Raw genomic sequence first — 19,873 nt, forward strand, 5'->3', positions numbered from 1 at the left:
AGTTAGTTTGCTGGAAAAACAAAACACATTTTTCAAACACCAAAGAGGTAATTCCACACTGAAAATAAAATGGCAACACTTACCTTCCAGACTTTTCATACCTGAAGAGCCCAATATACTATCAGAATGCAACAAATACTTCATTCACCCTTCTGTAATAATCCGTTGTAAACCATTCTCCTGCAAGGCTAATTATTTGTGCACCCATCCCTCCTAAACTTTAGTATGAACTGCAAACTTCAGCTTTACTTTGTCAACATACACTTGTACCTCAGGACTCAAAAGACACTTGCAACACTATGCAGTAGTGAACTCAGCAGCCTAATAAGATGCAATAAAATCAGACCTAAAAACTTCAGGAGTCTTGTCTGTTTAAAAAATTGTGGTAAGCCTGTTGTTTTCAGTCTAAGTTCTACACACACATAGTAATAGAAAAATAAAAATTAACTTTCAAAACCCATATTATTAAAAGACCCCACTATCACACACTCCTTTCAAAATCACAATTTTTGGGCATATATTTATTGTTCCTGAAAGCATACATAAGCAAAAAGGTCTTCTGTAAATATCAGAGGGAATTGAAACCACTGCTTACTTAAAAGTAGCAGAACCCAGTTTGTAATTTTATTACAATATAGTACTTTAAAAATAATGACTTCAGGTATATGCACATATCTAAATAGACACACACACACATTTTTTCTGTTTTTATGTAAGCAAATTCATCTCTGTCACAGTCATGTAGGGTATTAAAAGAAATGTAGTTTTTATTTGTGTTCAATGCATATCAAAGATACACTATCCATTCACAACAAATTCACCTATACAATATCAAATTCACATCAGGCTTTTCTGCCGTGCCATTAATCTTGTAGATTCTCTTTACTGAATATTCCAACTATGAAATCTTAGAAATACAGTCACTTTAGAAATTTATAGAACATTTAACATGCTGGTCAAAAGTAAAAGATGAAAAGAAATGAAACCCTAACACAATTTTAACCAAGTAGAAGGATGAAGACAAGTACTTGGAGGACTGGGAGAGAGATTTTCATCTTACATTAAGCGGCAAATAATTTGTTTATAAATGCTTTATTTCCTCTTTTTTAGGTTCACAAGATTCAGAAAAAAAAGTGCCCCAAGTAACAGGAAGTCCTTATCCATGTGCCTGGAGATACATTTACTGTCAACAGAGCTGAAGACACTCCTGAGAAATGTTTTCAATTGAATCCAAGAACTGTTAATGTGTTAATTCAAACTATGCAGAGCAAATACATACCAAGTTTTATATTAAAATGTTTTCACTGAAGAACCTCCTGCTTCAACAACCTCTTAAGAGACAAATCACTGGCACCTCAAAAGAAATGCACTAGACAAATACAATGAACATCACTGCAGAAACTATATTCACAATGATCTATAGCTTGCCACTAAAATAGTAACAGCATCAGCACGTGTTTTCCCACAACATTCAGTACAAGATTAGAGATCTGAGAAACATGCGCTACTATACAAGATTTAATACACATTCTTATTTCAGAGTTGATGCACTAAGCTTCAGTTCTGAGACAGCTCACAGAACTAAAATAATTTACTTGATCATAACTGACAGAAGCAGAAATGAACCTATAGATTTTCTTTTAAAAATATGTTCTCTTTTACCACAAGGACTTGCTACTTGTCTAGAAACCATTTACCCCCTGGGGATACTCGGTCAGTAGTATGTGATTGATTACTTCAGGTATTTCTGTATTTGCAGAGGCATACCATGGCATGATCTCTTTTAAATCTCCCCATATCACTCTAAGTACTACGAAATAACAAGATGAATCAATGCCTTTAATCAGTGTAAAAATATTAAAAACAGTCATTACAGTATTTTTTTCAGTTGGCCAAGAAGTAAAAGTCATGGGACACCAAAGTGAAATAAGATCTGGATATTCCTTAAATCTATTTCAAATCTCAAAATCATTACAAATGTGCTTCCCTGCCTCTAAAGTCTGGTTGCACAGTGGAGTCCCTTTTTTTTTCCCTACTGTAATCTTAAACCTTGAAGCAACCACCTTCTTAAATACATTAACTTTTCTCCTCCCTTGCCCCAGTAACTGTGCCTTTGTAACAATCTTATTCCTTTGCATTTGTACAAACCCTTTCCCACAGACCTATTTTTACTCAAATTTCAAATAAGTATCACAGCTGCAGCAATAGTCCATAAGCAACACTCTCCACTCCCTATAAGAGGAAGCAGCACACTGATTTGCTTTAAGTACAGAGAAAGTATTGGGTCAGGCTAGTGGGGTAGTTCTAGTAGCTGCTATTCCATCAGCTTTCCTTAGGATCATCAAATTCAATTCTCAACTCTGAAATAGTATGTGAGGTTGCACATTTATGTTTTAAAACACATCAAGCACATAAAAGCACAGTAAGTGTTCAGGGGTGATGAATTTCTAGGCACTTAATTTTCATTCTTTTCTACAGAAATTCTGTAAATTCTTCTAAAGGTCCCATTAGACATCAGCGTGCCATGACCCAAATCACTTCATGGCAAGAGCTAAATGATACCTTTACAGCAATTACAAAAGTCTTTCAGAGTAATGAAGATCCATTACATTGTTACCATAAACTGTATTTTAAACAAGACAGATCACCTCAGTTGTACAATACCCTACGACAAATTTCAAATGTTTCTATACACAGCAACAAAGGAGTGACTTTCACAGTCACAAAGAAAATAAACTGCCACCAGCAGAAAGTAAGGGCTGAAAGGTGAGTGCAAAGTTGTCAAGACCAGTAAAGTGCTCAGATAACTACAGTGAGAAAAGACCAGTGGATGACAAAAGTTTAAGCAAAGAGAAAACAAAGAGACTTGTCCTTTGGAAAGGTTTGATTTCAGAAGACTTTTTAGTAACATATGCAAAACATTTAATTGTTCCCTCACATTTAAAATAAATATATGGACTCTGGGCTGTAAAAGCATAAACATAGAACAAATTATAAAAATGAGTTATGTATAGCTATTTAAGGGCTTTATAGTAAAATAAGTAATATCAGATTCCTTAAAAAAGGGAGTAGTTATCTTGGAAGTGGTAAAAATCTAACAAGTGCTTCTTATGTCTCAGACACTATTTTTTGACTGTGGTCATACCTATGTCTATGTCAATTTATCCACCTGAGAATAAGCAAAACAAAACGAGCGTTAGTAAACACTTCTTTCAGAGGCATTTCAGACCTTGCAGAAATGCAATAGGAAAATTAAAAAAAATACGAAGAGAGATTAATAAGACTCCAGTAACTCTAGAGGCACACTTCAACATGCCAGGCTATATATCTGCCATGCAATTTCTGTATTTTTTCAAGCAGCTAAGGGCATTAGATGACACCTCACTGCTTGAGCAACTGCAGAGAAATGACAAGAAAACTAAACTGTAAATAAGTAAGAGATATATAAACAAACCTTTTTCATACCAGAAAGACTCTAGAAAAATATAGAGGTAACGGGCTTGTATTTATTTGGAATGACAGTTCTCCAGAAAAAACATAGTAGTTTGGTTTCTGTTTTAACAGAAGTCCTCCCATTCACCTTACCACTTAACGGACAGATTACAGTGAGATCTGAGTAAAGAGTGTCATTTTCATGGGTTCTGCTGAAATAAATTGAATTCTGATTGTTACTAGTGGTCACAACAGTTTCAGCATATGAACTAAAACACAGGATCAGCACCTTATACATAGATTAAAAAAATAAAATGAACAACTAAGAAAGAATCCACTTTGCTAAGTTTAAACACTTACTGCAAATAAACAAAACACTGCAATTTCCACTATTCCAAAGTTTAGGGCTTTTTTATTCAATTCTACGAAAATCCAAAAAAATGTATTGCTGAGGAGGTATGTCTGTGTGACTTGAACCTTTCAAACCTCATAAAAAATGCCAGTTAATAATTACAACATTTGGCAAGTGAGATTCTCAGGACTGAAAATACTCAGTTCCAGCCACACCAGAGTCTTACAGGTAGCATTGGCAGAGTGCTTATCTGAATAACAGAAAGATTTTAGTATCTACAATTCTGAATTCTGGACTAAATGGACTAGATGAAAAAGAGAAATCTCAGATTTCAAATTAAACAAATAGGTAGTAGCTCTCATTGCTACCAAACTAGGTTGCTCCTAAATCAGAAACAAAAAAAGTATTTCCTACAATTGTTGTTATTGTAGGACTAGTAAGATATTAGGTTTATTTAAGTTTAGAAACTTTAAACATTTAAAAAAAACCACACTAGATCTGTGTCTGCAGTCAATTAGCAGAAAACACATAATAATAGTTTTAATAAATTTTTTGCATCTTTAGGGGTTTTTTCCCCTCAAAAAATATTTTCCACTCAAATTCAAAATTCTTTTATTTTTAATTCAAAGTAATAGAAAAAAAATGTTCCTGGTTGGTATCCAGTAATCTGCAAAAGTCTACACCATGTACCAAACAGAAAAAATGTAAGTAAACTAGAAATCTTTCAGCAGTTCTTTGGAACTTTCTTTCAAATACTTTTTTTTCCTTTTAAACAAAACCCAGTGGTGTTGCATCACACATAACTCTTCAGTGCTTTTACCAGAAGCTAGTCATATGTCAAGAACTCTGTGTGCAAAGCATTAAAAAGCATAAATGTAGATTATTCCACACACTATAGACATGCATCCTGCAAGAAGCTATGAGGATTTAGATTACAGCATCAGTTTGATTAGAAACACAGGAATAAAGGAAGTAGGGAACTGTGCCAATTTTTTGTTATACTTTGGTCATGTAGAGTTATCCCATGCAGATGCTCTGAAAACTCAGCATGCAAGTTACAAAGTAAAAAAAAAAACCAACAACTGAAAACAACAAACAGCTTTCCCTGAATATTTTTGAACTAAAATATCCAGTAAGACATAATTGCTAATATTCTCATAATCTTTTTACTTTTCAAAATTAAAATTCAGTAGTAGTGCATATACATTCAAAAGATATAATAAAGACATCTAGTAACAGATTCCTCAGCTCTCAATTTCTTTCTTAATGCAGTCAATGCATTAGGAAACAAAACCAGCTCACATAAGCCACTGTTCTTGTTCTTTTCTGTACTTCTCAGACCACTTCTGAGTAAGCTCTAGGTAAACATTTGGTTTATGGGGTTTATAATCAAGGTAAACTACCTGTCCAGTCCGTTTAGGGACAGCTTTTTCAATCTGCGTTCCCTCGTGCCATTCATTAAAAGATGTAATGGAAATAATTTCTGGTCGCACCAGAAGGGCTGCACTGAAGGCAGTCTCGTAATACTTCCCGTTGACACGGTTCCGGGTGTTGTGGTTGTTCCATGGTCGGATACTGGTATCAATATAACCTGGCCCCACACTTGGAATAAACATTAAGTTGTTACTATCACAAAAGGCTTTTAAACCTGCCCAATTATGATGAGATGAGCCGTAGGAGAAGCCATTGGTGGCAAAGTACGTGTACATTCCATCAAAACCGCTTCTGTGAATGTCATGCTTATGTCTTTCTTCTACAAGAAGTGCAATGAATAATGCATCATATGGAGTATTTCGAATACTCTGGGATCCAGAAACAGTTAACAGATTTGCCCATATTTCAGGAATTGTTACGTAAGAGTCATAGACATAAAACATAGGAAGAAGTCTGCCTGTGCTGGTCTTATGCCTGTAAAAGGCTGGATGGCTTCCGTATCTATAAAGCAAACAAGTATCGTTAAGACAAAATTTGCCATTTGGAAAACACTGTTGTACAATCTGAGATGAAGACTTGTCCTAAAAACTAATTTAAAAAGGCAGGGCATGGACTTTGAAACACAGCAATCCATATCCACTTTCAGTCCAGTGTTTGCTGAAGTATCAAACAGTAACTCTTCAAAGAACCTTTAAATTACTACAAATTATTAACTGTCCTGGAAATGTTCTTAGTAGCCGGTAGGTACAGTGGTGTGGTCTTTTTTATTTAGCATGAGAAAAACGTTGATAACACACTTATGTTTTGTCTGCTGCTAAGTAGTGCTTACTCTAAGTCAAGAGCTTTCCAGCGTCTCATGCTCTGCCAGTGAGGAGCTGCACAAAAAGCTGGGAGGGAGCAAGGCCAGGACAGCTGACCTGAGCTGGCCAAAGAGATATTCCACACTTCAGCATGTCATGCCCATATATAAACTGAGGGAGTTACCTGGAAGGGGGCTGAACATTGCTCAGGGCTGGGCTGGGCACTGCTCTGTAGGTGGTGAGCGTTTTGTCTTGGGTTCTGTTACCCTCTCTCCTTCTCCTTTCCATTAACATTCTTAATAATACTACTGACATAATTATCATAATACTATTTTGTTTCAATCATCAAATTGTTCTTATCTCAACCCACAAAGTCTATCTTTTCTTTCTGATTCACCTCCCGAGTGCTGGGGGGTGAGAGGGAAAGTAAGCAGCACTGGTGGTACCTAGTTGCTGGCTGGGGTTAAACTGTGACAGTAACTTAGTGTCAAACTGTGCTACAGTTATCAGTTTCCTCTGAAGGGCAGTTCTCTAATTCAGTGTGAAATAAAGACAGTCTAAGCAGCACTGATAAGCAAAACAACTAGTAGCTGTACAGATTTTGTCAAGATAAATTAAAATCATTAGAGGTCAACACAATAAGTCTCCATCTGCTAGTTTGTCACTATCAAAATGTACATTTTTTTAAATTTAATTTAGATAACATGTTGCTATCTGAAGTATCTGCTTTAAACTAAAGTATGACCTGTGATATTAAAGAATGTTTGAAAGCAATTTTGAGAATCTATGTAAAAGTCACACTTCAGTATTTACAAAGCAGACTGAGTTTTACACCACTGAAATATGAACAAAGTTCCTTTCAGTTCTCTTCAGTCTCAGCAGACATTCTTATGTATTTTTACAAGCTTTAGATAATATGCAGAAGTCCCCTAAACCAGCATGTAAGAAACCCCAAAGGAAACCATCTGGAAGAACTCACTTGTCAATGATGTACTTGACATTGTGGTACATGCTGCGATCATCTCTGTCTTTGTAAGGTTCGATGTGAAAAGTGACCTGAAAGATGAAAACGTAAGAGCAACACAAACGTAAAACACTACTGAATACGTGGGCACTGGGTATTGTATGAAGTAAGTACCAGTCACAAAAAATACAGTTGTTTATAGACCCAAAAAAATCATCAGTCCATAATGAGAATAATCCAGCCCTAGTACAACTCCTGCACTACTGACATCAGAAGCTTCAGATCCCAGGAAGGTTTGATATTAAATACTTAGGTTTTTTACATTAAAACAGAACACTGCTTTTGTTTTCCCTAGGCTACAGCAAGTGGTAATCATGCTTCAGAAAACTTAAAAAGCTACAAAACTTAAAAATTAAAATATTATCTACTTGAAGGTCAAAGAACTGATAAACTAATGAAACATTTTAATATTTAATTTCTAACCAATATATTAAAATCTGCTAAAGATAATGTTCCAAGGGTAGTTTTCAGAGTCATAATACATTTTAAGATACGGGGTACAAAAACTTCAATTTAAAATTTTATAGATTTATCAACAGCAATAAGCTCTTGGAACTAAATCTAATATAATGTACTGCTACTGCTCTGAATGTCAAACTTGAAGCTTAAGGAATTGATTAACTGATATGTGTGAATTCCAATGTAAAAATAAATTTGTTTTCAAATATACAATCATGGCAGAATACATTACATTAATCAAAGCAAGTTTTTCAGAAGCAATTTAGAGCAGAATGCACTTAATAATGTCTTTGACAACTCCGCAACAGCAGAAAATTTCCACTGCAGAGCCAATCTCCCTATTAAGTAGAAACTATAGAAAAATAGTGTTAGACTAAATCACTAAGACTGACAGTAGAGGTTGAAGAGCACTATAATTTCATGTTTCATTTCCAACTATCAAAACCAGGCAAATCGAAAGGGTATATCTTCTCCCAGACTTCTACTTAGCAGACATAATAGAAATGTATTTTGTATACTGGCTTTGGTCTACTGAGACTCCTAACACTTACTGTAATAACTTACTAGTGCAAGAATGCTTAAAAACATTACAGTGAAGGTAGCATTTCCTGCAATATCTATACTGAGTATCTGTATTCCAGTAATTCTTCCAAGTGGTAACAGCAGCTTCATCCACATTCCAATCATTACCATACTATTACACACTGTTGTATTTTCCTTGGTAGCTTATTTCATTTTGCCCTGACTCCTTTGTGACTTGAATGTTAACAAGTTCTTTTAGGTGAGAGCAAACTCCATTAGATGGTCTGAAAATTTTGGGGCAGGATAATACCTTTTTCTGTCTTTTTAATAATTTATTATTAGATAGTGCAACCTATGTCACATAATGCAAATCACACAATATTTTTAATAGTTTCAAAATTACTTCTGTATCCAATTTATTCATCCTATTTTCCTCCTGCTTGCTAAGGAATCTAAAGTCACCCCAAGTGACAGGAAATTTCTCTGAGGTCCTGCAACTTGCATGACCGACTAAAACCCGAGCAGATGAACAGCCTGTGTTTTCAGTACACAGTACAGACAGCACACTCCAGAGATGAAACACATGCAGCTACTTAAAAAGTCAAATTTATTATGGGAGAGATTAAAATGAAATGCACATTTCCATTACAACAAAAGGAAAATACAAGTTTTATTCTAAAAATAAAAAAAACCAAACCACAATTTAAGATTCTACTGATCAATTCATGTAGTCTTTAACTGACTTGATATTTCACCTATTTTAAGAAGTCAGTAACTTAGCCTTTCTATCCTGTCATGCCCTGAAGTAACCCCGAGTCTCTGACCTTACAATCCAAGGCAAATGTTCCTGGTACCTTCTGGAATAAAGACATTAATTCAAACTAGATATTCCAAATCTGTCTTTATTACTCATAGATGCTCACTCCGACCTCTATGATCAGGTGCTAGCAAGCTATGAAATAATGCAAAACGAAGATAGTCTTTCTTCTTTCTCAAAGGTCCTTAGTTTATAGCTCATTGTACTTCACAGTATTTTGGAGTATGTAATACTTCCCTCATCTCCCAAGACTCACTGGAAAAACAACATAATGTCTTATTTTAGAAACTGTTTCCTGAAAAGAAATAAAAAAAAATAAAAATCCACAAGACACAGTATGCCTAAGATTCTGCAAGCTAAAGCAGATTATAATATTTATTCTACTTACAAGGGAATATTACTCAGGTCCTACCAAAGTCCAGGGCAATTCAATGGCTTCTATGACCAAAATGAAGTGCAGTATAATAGTGAGGTTTACTTTCCTAATTACTTTCCTATTTTATGCATTTAGAAATACTTTACCTTTAGATTATATTTTTGTGCATAGTCCAAAACAACTGGCACCAAATCATCAGTTGGTTCTCCATTTTCATCAGCCATACCTGGTGGGTACCATGAAAGCACTATTACACCTGGAAATACAAAACTTGAGTTTTAAATCATGTTGTTTAATATATTACATGTATACTGTAACATTGTAATGAGTTACAATTATAGATGTGAAAGCTACATAATATAAATCAGAATCTCAAATTACTTTTTAATCAGTTACAAAATCTCAGTATTCTCAGAGTGGATTTTAACTCCTCTCTTTGTTTATAGGACTACAAAACAAACAGTGGTTAGATCATTTGTCAAGGGAAGAAATCTATACTCAGTGTCCTAAGCCTAATACTTAAGAGCTGTTCCCTCCCACCTTTCAGCACAGCATTCCAACCTTCAGGTTGTTCAAGAGGAAAAGAGTGCTCCCCACAAAGGTATTATAGCTATGCCACGATACAGTCAGAGAGTATCAAGATGCATGGCTTATAGAACACTCAAGAGATGATGGCTATGCATGTGATGAGATTTTTATCTTATGGAATTTTATTCACCACCATATTTCTTCATTGTACCTCTGGCTCTACTACAAAACAACCATTTAATACTAGAAGTAGTGACTACAATCCCACAACCTTCTTTCTTGCTGGTACAGTTACTATGGTGTAATCCACCCTTCCACGCATGTGAAACTAGTTTTTAGATTTATTATCTTCAAAAATGCTTCAGTAACTCAATAATTTAAGGATGCTACCAGTCCTGTGCAGAAAAAATACAACAAATACCATGTTTTCATATTATAAATTTTTCTGATGCTCTACAAGAAAGCAGAAGACCACATACCTCTTCAGAAAGGCTAAACCCTTTCCTTCTAAAATAAAATGCTGTCAGATAAACAAATTAGATCTCTTAGATGCGCAGCTGGAAACAATATCAAAAAGAAGCCAAGTCTGAAAGAAGTACATGAAATACTGATGTAGAAGTAGTTTCCTAACAATGGAATGCAGAACATATGGAAGAATAAGTCAATGTGGTTCTTTTTAACTAGGTAATGATTTAAGTACATGAATAAATTTACTGAGCTAGGAAAGTATATATTCTAAATTCTACCTACTTGACTAACATTATAACATTTCTGACCAACAATTTCCAACAAACAATTCCAAAATTAGGAAAAAGAAATCATAAATTACAGTGAAAACATAATCACCTAATATCCAAACCAGAAATTTGTGCTCACTACACATAGAAGGGAGTTCAACTACCTTTAGGCACATTCTCTCTGCATTTTATCAAAAAGAAAATCACAAATAACAGATTATCACAAGAGACAGTCTGCTCCAGGAAAGCAAAATGCAGTATTTTACTGCATTTTATCAGATTATCTTTTATTTCACACAAAAGAAAAGGACTAAATGCAAATGAGTGAGGTATAAAGCAGAACAGCAGCAACAAATTTGGGTATCTTGAATACATCTGACAAGATCCTCTTTTACACCTTTAGGAAATACATAAAAGTTCAGGAGACAGAATTGTTGATCAAGGAATCTAAATTCACATTTGCTTTAGTCTTTTCCTGAGAAAGACTACTAAACATTTTCTTTCCTGTGGTTAAAAAATAGAGTTATGTACCACTTCAAGAGTCTAAAAAAAAGGGATGGACTTGACACTAAAAACAGTGTTATAAATTTTTAAAACCAGAATAGTCACTAAAGACCAAAGTGGACTATCACAAAAAAAGACTGGTGGAAAAAAATAAATTTCCCCAAGCAATCTCAAGAATAAAATCTACTGTATTAATCTGTAAAATATTAGGAAATTAATAGATAAGGAAAGAAGTTTAAAATATAAGAAGAATACAGGGAAGCACTGCATGAGACTCCTGTTGCCCCAATCTCTTATATGCCTTTGATCATTAGACAATACTGGCTGAAAGAACCACTTACATTTTTCTTTTTTTCATAAGATCCTTGATAAAGCCCCAAAAACAGCTAGAAAAAAAAAAATTATGTGACAGAATGCAAGATGCAGTCATGGATCAGACACTGGCTAAGACAGAAAAAGAAGAAACTTGTAAATAGTCAGCCTCACAGTACACAAAAGATGAACAAAGCATAATTCTTAAAAAAATATGCAGTATTTGAAGTAGTGACTTGAGGGACAAAAGTTGATGATTTATGTTAGTCAAATCTAGATGAGAGAGAACAAATTAAATTGTACTTAAATCTGTAAGTCAGAATAACAGCAGGAAAAAGGTAACTCTTTATCAGTAATGTTACAAAGAGTGTCACAGGAAGCCTGAACTACTCATTCGCATTGCTGAGTTTTACATGGAAAACTAACTGAAGTTACTAAAAAAATTGATTATGCAAAGCATTTTTCCTAGTATTGGCATCTATTCCACCAGCAGTTCAGCTTTCTTACACATCTGTACTAAGAGGATGAGAAGCATTACAGATTCTTTTAAAGCTTGCCTTTATCACACTATCATGCATTATTTTGCTTCAGATAAGACTAAAACAGTGCTTATTGGCAACTTATATCTGAGATTTCTCTGCACCAGTCTTGTTACTCCTGTTGATGGAGTTATATTACTGAAGAGAGTGAGAAATTTCCTGTTTGTATTAACCCTTGTACAAAATAAAGGTTAGGTTAAAACCCGCAAGATAACAACAACCAAGAAGTAAACACTACACAAGTAAACATCACTAATCAAAATATAACAATTACATTAAACCTTAATGATTAGGTGAATGAAGGAGATTCAATACAAGGTGATTAGCAGTGTCAATAATGCTGTGAGCTCTGGTCATGTTGCTCCAACTACACTTACAGAAGCTGTTCAGAGTTTAATATTAGCCTATACGACTGCTTATTTTAAAGAAGTTTAACACAAAAAGGACCATAAAGCCCAACAACAAGGAAAGACACAAAAAATATATTGACTATTCTCATGTATACAGTTCATCTTATTTAGAAAAAGTGAACATCAATTTGTATTGAAAGGAGGTAATTTTGGACAGGAACAATTAATACATAATTGTTATTGCACACACATCATTCAGAGAAAAAATAAACCCACTTATATTTGAACAGACTGCTCTTGAGCATGTTAGCATGGTTTACTGAAACCTGTTCTTTAAACTAAAGCATTCATCTCCAAAAATAAAATACACAGACAATGTATTCTAGTGAAGGTTTCTGTATTTTCCATATATGTTATCAGTGTTTAGCAGTAAGTCATGAAAAACATGTACCTACAGGATTACAAACACCATTCTTATGTTTCTTTGTTGTTACACTCATCAGACATGGCTTTAAAGATGTAGGTTTCAGTTGGGGGTTAAAACTCAGAGATATAAAGACATTTACTAGTTTCAGACATTTCCTGAATTACACAGAAAAAGAGAAGGATGGCTCAGTTGTGCTCATCCACATATATAAGGCTGGGTAAATGAACAACATGCTGAAACGTTAACATTCATTACCAGTAGAAGCTGAACGCATTTGTTTCATGTGGGCTTCTATGACAGTAGGGTCTTTGGAACTGTAAGATCCAAGTTCTGGATAAAAGTTGGCCCCAATGTCCTCAGGAGGAGTATGCCTTCCCTTTGGATAATTGTTTGCAATTTTGGGATCCCAATGTGGCAACAGTGGATGATTCCAGTGAATATATTTACCATCGAACTGTGGATTGCCATACCAAGTATAGTAGAATATGTGAAAGTTATAATTAGGAGAAGACAGTTCCTCTTCCAGCTTTTTTACTGGAGACATAGATGCCTTCATAGTATTGACAGCAATGCTATGCAAATTACTGACACGTGTTACAGTATCTCCTTGAGCCCTATTTAGGGAATTCTGTTTACTGTCTAAAAGCACTGTCCGTTGTTGAAGCTCCGGCAACAAACCAAGTCCAAATGGATCCCCAAAGCCAGCTCTGTCAGGTCTCAGCGTCTTCAAAGCCATCATTATGGAGCAAATAAACAAAATAAAAAGCAACAAAATGATGCATGTTCTTCTGCGAAATCTTGCCATGATGTCATAGTTCAGAATCCCAACAGAAGGATTTTGGCCGCAACTGATCAAAAGACAAATATTTTCAAGTCAGATTTCTTACTACCTAGTATTCAGCAGTATGAAATGCTTCATTAAATCTCTACATAACAGAAATAACATGGAGAGAAATGTGATGTATACACTGACTGCATAACTAACAGACTTTGTGGGGGGTGGGGTACACAAACAAAACCCCATTTCTTTATTTGAGAACATGTGTCAGATTCTGAGGTTCTACCACCAAGGACTCAAATATTTTATAAACTATTTTACTTTTGAACTTAATTTTTATCCTTACCCAGGTAAATACCATGAAATAGAAATTCTGGTTACATTATTTCAGAACTATTATGTTTTGCAAATGCTATTCTGGTAGAAATAATACAGAAAACAAGAAAAAAGCAAAAGACACGAAAGGAGAATAACATAGCAGAACAAAAGACAAAATGGGGTATGACTGAACTACAGCTTATGTTCAGAATACAGGTTTCATTTACTAACCTATTTACTATTGGCTAACCTATTGGCTTCAGACCAACCACTTTGTGTTTAGTTAACCAATATATTAACAAAATACTCTGGCAAATTAATTCAAAACCATGATGCTTTGCAACTTCACAGATCTAAAACTCTAATTTTTTTTCTGAATCATGTAAACACAAAACAGCATAGCATTAAGGATGTACCTCAAGCAGAAAGCCTGCAAGTTAGCCACTGGCAGCCAGTTACTACAATGTCACAGCTGCCTGACACTTCATGTAGCGTTCCAGGGCTAAATTCAAAACAACACCAATGGTACACAACAAGATTTGAACCTTGAAAGTAAGGGGAAGAAAATCAGTGTAAGGGAAGGCCTGATTACTTTATTTATAATTTTAATTCCTGTTTGACATTATCACAAGAGAACCAGAGAAAAGGATTAACAAAATTTAGGTTACCACAGAATTATGTGGAACAAGATTATGCATAAAACTGACAACACTAAACTGGAAAATCTAAGAATAAATTTCTGATTCAAGGGTCACTAGACATAGCAAAGCTGTGATTTGTATTTCTGTCACTGACCTCCAAATTTTAGAATCTTATTTTAATTTACTGAGATATACACAGGTAATTTCAAAATACTTACAAATTATTTCACCTTAGTTTCCTACCAGTGTTACAGTGCATTAACATAGAGCTCAGTTGTCACAATACACTGTTTGCTAACGCTATGATAATTTTAGATAAGGAATTTTAGAATATGCTTTTTAACAATATAGCCTGAATTGGATTAGCAGTATTACACTGCCACAAAGGGAACTTCTGCTTCCATTTCCAATATTAATCCTCTCATCCTACTGTCTATTCCTACTTACTTTTGGGATTAATTTTGTTTTCACAGTAAAGTCACTCATTTACTTTAAGAGCAAAACCCTGTTAACATTTCACAAATAAACAACACAAAAATGCCAATACACTTTTACTTTGTTAGGGAGTGGACTCAGTTGAATCAGTATCACAGCACTAAAGCCAACAAAGGAAAGATGGAGCAAGGCAAGACTATGAAAATGATGTTCATTTTGCCCAACTGGATTGTGAAACCATACATTTGGCTACTGTCAGGGAAAATTATTTTACAGCATATAGGCTAAGAGGATTTCACAACACTTTATGTCAAACTACAGGATTCTTCTTCTACAGCTAACAATCCATCCCACAATTTTAGAATTCTGTCAGAGATTATTTGGAGTACAGAACATCTTTCTTTAATAAGAAATTAACTCTAAATACACTCAAACTTCTCCTGATATTTTTCTTTACCTTTTCAGTCTTCTTTCTAGTACATTATGCTACCTGGCAATTTAACTCAATTTTCACATTAGACAAACTGAAATTTTCTGAAGGGTCAGGATTTTTTTTTTAGGGAAACAATATTATTCATCTGACTAATGTATTAATGTATTTCATTTAATTTAACCCCGATGCCTCTGATCTTCATTAAACAACATACAGGACTGCCAGCGATAAACTACCTCTGCAATTATGATTTTATCTCTTCTGTGAAAAAGAATTCATGACTGCAATGTCTATAATTGGAATGTTCACAAGGTCTTTCATTTGGGTTTTCCTATTCCATATCGAAGAAACTGTTCCTTTTTATTCTTGCTTGACATATGTGCTACTCAATTCCTCCTGTTTAGATCAAGATTTCACTATTATTAAGTGATTTGTCTGAAGTGTCAGGAATTGATCTTGGTGCTCCATGTTACTATTTTAGCAAGTATTTTTTCAATGGAATATTGTTGGGGTCCCTCCCTATTAAAAGTTGAAGTGTACTAAAAATGAGCAGCCTCCTTGACTAGCATTTAACTAGCATTGAGACAAACCTTGGTCTACCATAGCACATTATGAACTTCTGCTATGCTTAGACAGGGTCAGCATCAAAGTGCAAAATTTCTAGAACAAGAAGTGATACCTATGGTAAAGGCTTCTCTTTTGGGCAGACATCAGTCTCAATGATGATAACATAATTCAGACCTGGCATAGACATGTATACGGTAAAAGGTGCATTGAAGAGCTACAGGTTGGCAGTGCTTCGTGTGCCATTTAATCTTGTTCAGATCTACTTTTCAGAGACAGTGACAGGTAAACTACCCTCATCAATGCTAGTGCCACAGCACAAGGGCAATATTGAGGAAACAGACTGAGCAAACATGCCCCGTGAAACAGCTACATGAAGTTTTGTCTATTCTTGCAAGTGCAAAAACTTTAAAAATACATTTCTGATTCAACAGTCATTAGACAAAGCACAGCTGTGATTTTGTGTTTGTCATGGACATTTCAAATTTTAAGAGCCTGATTACAATTTACTGAGGTACATGTCACTCCTATAGACTTAGGAAGTATCTTACCTTGGACTTTTGGGTGTGCTTGGATCTAACAGGAAAAACTTCAGCTTTATGCAGGTTAAGATCTTACACGCAGTTACTCTGACTCACTTCTGGATTCTAACTCCACATTTGTTTACACATACAGATCTACCAGCCAAAAATGTAAGCAATTTGAGCTCTTTCTCTTGCCTACTCAATAAATTTTAAAAGAAAAAAACCACCTGTAACAGGTCAGAAGGAAGAAAGAGTTGGTTTAGATATCTTTCTCCTTTAATGAATCAGATAATAGTTTCCTTCATTACATTAGAAAAATATGAAGCTTTACCGGGAAAAGTTAAAACCTGTATTTCCTCAGCATCCAGTTCCCTTCTCAAAACAAACAAAAAAATCTGACACAGTTATTTTACTTTTTAGTTTGGAAGCAATTATATAGAATTAAAAGCAAAAAATACATGTAAGTACATCCCGTTATGATCATCTCTGTTCCAAATTAACTTGGGTTTTTTGGTAATAAATAGCATGAAATTCATCACAGTAGGCAAAATCTCAAGGTGTTCTTCTTAAAGCAACTCCTCCATGAAGAAAGGAAAGAAAAAGGGTCTATGAAAAAATCTCAAGTATTTTTTCTTATCTGTTCCCCAAACTTAATTGAATGTCTCAAGCTCTTACCTGCCAGTGATTTTTTTTCTCCCTCACTACCTCTTTTTATACCCTTAAGTTTTTGTGCAGGGAAACTTTCTGTTTGTCCTTTCCACTAGATGAAGGAAAAAACGTACAGATGATGAACTTTTTTTCCTGACATGTTTCCCCAAATAAGAATGTTTCTTTAGTGAGGAAAAAAAAAAAAAAAAACCCCAATAAAAGTGGTTGAAAGGGGTGATGGTGGATAATTACTCTAGATAATTCTGGACAGACAACTCAAGTTTCAGTGCCCTGCCCAGTGGGTTGCTTCTTTCAGTTTTACAAATCCCAAAACAGAAATATCCTATGCAAAGAAAGTAGGTTCAGATAAAACTGATTTATCTAGTTTAGTAAGAATCAGCAAATACTATAACTTATTTTCTCTGATGTTCCTTAACCATAACAAATGGAAATGCAATATAGAGGAGAACTCTGAAAATCTGATTTTATTGATCAAGGGTAAGGTCATCCAGAAGCTACTGAGGCTGGTAGCTCATGGATGGGATCAAAGCTTCTCAGCTAAGTTATCTAAGCTTAGTTTCTACTTAGTTTTCCCAGCTCAATGAAACTGAAAACCCTGAAGTGACAGATCAGCTCTATCTAGAGTTGAAGCTCCTAGGCCTTAAAGCCCTGATTCTGGAGCTACAGTGCAGATGTGCATCTAGAAACATTAATTTAGTTTCCAAGTGATTGACCAGGTGAGGTTTAGTAAACTGAGGACTGGTAAGAGTGTTTAAAGCACCACATTTACAGAGCACATTTATTTACACAGCACATTCTGATCTCACAAATAATAAAAAGCAACAGAGGCTGACCATATGTGTGGGAATGTCGTGAGTGTTTCTAGTATTAGAAAAAACCGGAATTTCTCAAAAACTCTCTCTATATAAAAAGTCTTCTTCTAAAGCCTTTTTTTGAAAACAGCTTGAAAATCATTAAATATGGAAGAAGACATTAGATACAGCATGCAGAAACTTCATAGCTGTGCTTACATGCTAAAAGGGTTTCTTTTTAAACACTTCAAATTATAGAAGATTTCTTTTTGGTCTACCCAATTTAGAAAGAGGTATTTGAAATGTGACAACCAGAAAACAGAAAATGTGATTTGAATTTAAGAAAGACAGCAGCAATAACAAAACGAAATCCTTCTGGATTCTTTGCTGTAAACGTGGTAAGAGAGCCTCCAGCATTACACTAGAGTATTTGCCTTCAACACGCCAGCCTTCTCCTGCTTTGAAAGGACATGGGAACACACCTAACTTAGAGCAGGTGCAGGCCATGAGAAGAAAGCGACCTTTACCCGCCCTCACCGGGAGCTCCCCGGGGCAGTTCACGGCGGGGCCGCTGCAGAGCCAGGCTGCTTAACAAGAGTCGAAAGAAAGGGAGGGGAGCGGACCCAGCCCGCTGCGCTGCTCCCATCCCCTGAGCAAGCCACCGAGTTCCGAGAGGTCACACGTATCTGTCACTCTGCGGAGCCAAGAGCCAGCCCCCGCCACAAGGGGAGCATCAGCCGCGGGCGGGAGGCGCGGCGAGGCTTCCGCAGGGGGGAGGAGGGACGGCACCGCCCGGGGGCCGCCGCAGTCCCTCTGACAGCGGCCCCCGGCTTCTCCCAGCCCCGAGGAGCCCTTCCCCAGTGCTCGGGGCCGGCGCTGCTACTCACCCGCGGGAGGCAGGGCCGCTGCCGGCGGGCGGGCGCGGGGGGCCCCTGCGGGAGCCGCGCGGCCGCGCCGGGACGGGGCGGCGGCGGCGCGTGCGCCAGGCGGGGCGCATGCGCGGGGCGGGCGGCGGGCGGCCCCCGTTATCCGCGGGGAGAGGCGCGCCGCGCTCCTGCCCTGGGCTCCGGGAGCGACGGGCGTGCGCAGCTGCTGAAAGGCCGGGGCCTCCGCTGGGCATTCAAATTGCATTTGTTGTTTGGTTTTTTCTTCTTTTTTTACCCGAAAGGTCTAAAAATCTTTCAGTTCTTCAAAAGGTTTTGCTGGATTGTTGTTTGCTTTTCAGCCGCGAAATGGTAGTCACCGGCTCCATGTAGGATGAGATCATCGAGTCCAAGCTATGACCGAACACCACCCTGTCGACTCGACCATGGCACTGAGTGCCACATCCAGTCTTTCCTTAAACACATCCAGGGATGGTGGCTCCACCACATGCCTGGGCGGCCCATTCCAATGTCTAATCACCCTTCCTGTGAAGAAATTCCTGCTGATGTCTAACCTCAATCTCCCCTCATGCAGTTCAAGACTACGTCCTCTAATCTTGTCGCTGGTTGCCTGGGAGAAGAGGCTGACCCCCCCCCCTCCCCCTCACTTGGCTCCTTTCACCCCTTAAGCTTCTCCGGGCTAAACAATCGCAGCTCCCTCAGCTGCTTCCCATGGAACATGTGCTCCAGACCCTTCACCTGCTTTGTTGCCCTTATCAGGACAGAAATGGGCAAGTAATGGCTGGATAAAGCCCGGGGCTGGAGTCTGTGTGCGATGTGTATGGCACCTCTGCACCCTAAGGGTGGTGTTTTACATTAAACTAGGGTGTTCAATACAGCGATACATTGAGAAAGTCAGTGCGCTGGGGTAATTGCGCATCCTTGCACCCTGTCAGCTATATGGGAATAAATCAAGAAAAAAATATGTGGATAGAAGTTCAATAAATAATCCTGTTATACAGTCATTTTGTAGTTACATATAATTGCAATAATATAAAAAGGGCTTCACTGATCTTTCATGCACTAGCATGTCAAGTGGGCTTTATACTTTTTACCTAAGCAGTGAAAATCTGTTATGAATAGTTGTCATAATGAGATTAATAACCAAATCAATGAAAAAAATACATTCTTGTGTACTGTAACAACAGAAGTCTGAACAGCAGAACACTTGTATGATTGCAGAT

The 19,873-nt window shown here is 36.6% G+C and overlaps 1 protein-coding gene across 1 annotated transcript; it reads right to left on the minus strand.

The window, feature by feature from the left end:
• Positions 1-500: 500 nt before the first annotated feature.
• On the minus strand, positions 501-18,714 carry MANEA (mannosidase endo-alpha). Its single transcript, XM_039568980.1, has 5 exons — positions 18,654-18,714; positions 12,869-13,461; positions 9,363-9,472; positions 6,998-7,074; positions 501-5,719 (listed from the first exon to the last, which is right to left on the minus strand). Exons 2-5 carry the CDS (start codon positions 13,416-13,418, stop codon positions 5,083-5,085), a joined length of 1,374 nt encoding a protein of 457 aa, XP_039424914.1. The 5' UTR covers positions 13,419-13,461; positions 18,654-18,714; the 3' UTR covers positions 501-5,082.
• Positions 18,715-19,873: the final 1,159 nt, after the last annotated feature.

Source organism: Corvus cornix, chromosome 3, assembly GCF_000738735.6.
Source record: "Corvus cornix cornix isolate S_Up_H32 chromosome 3, ASM73873v5, whole genome shotgun sequence".
Taxonomy (NCBI): domain Eukaryota; kingdom Metazoa; phylum Chordata; class Aves; order Passeriformes; family Corvidae; genus Corvus; species Corvus cornix.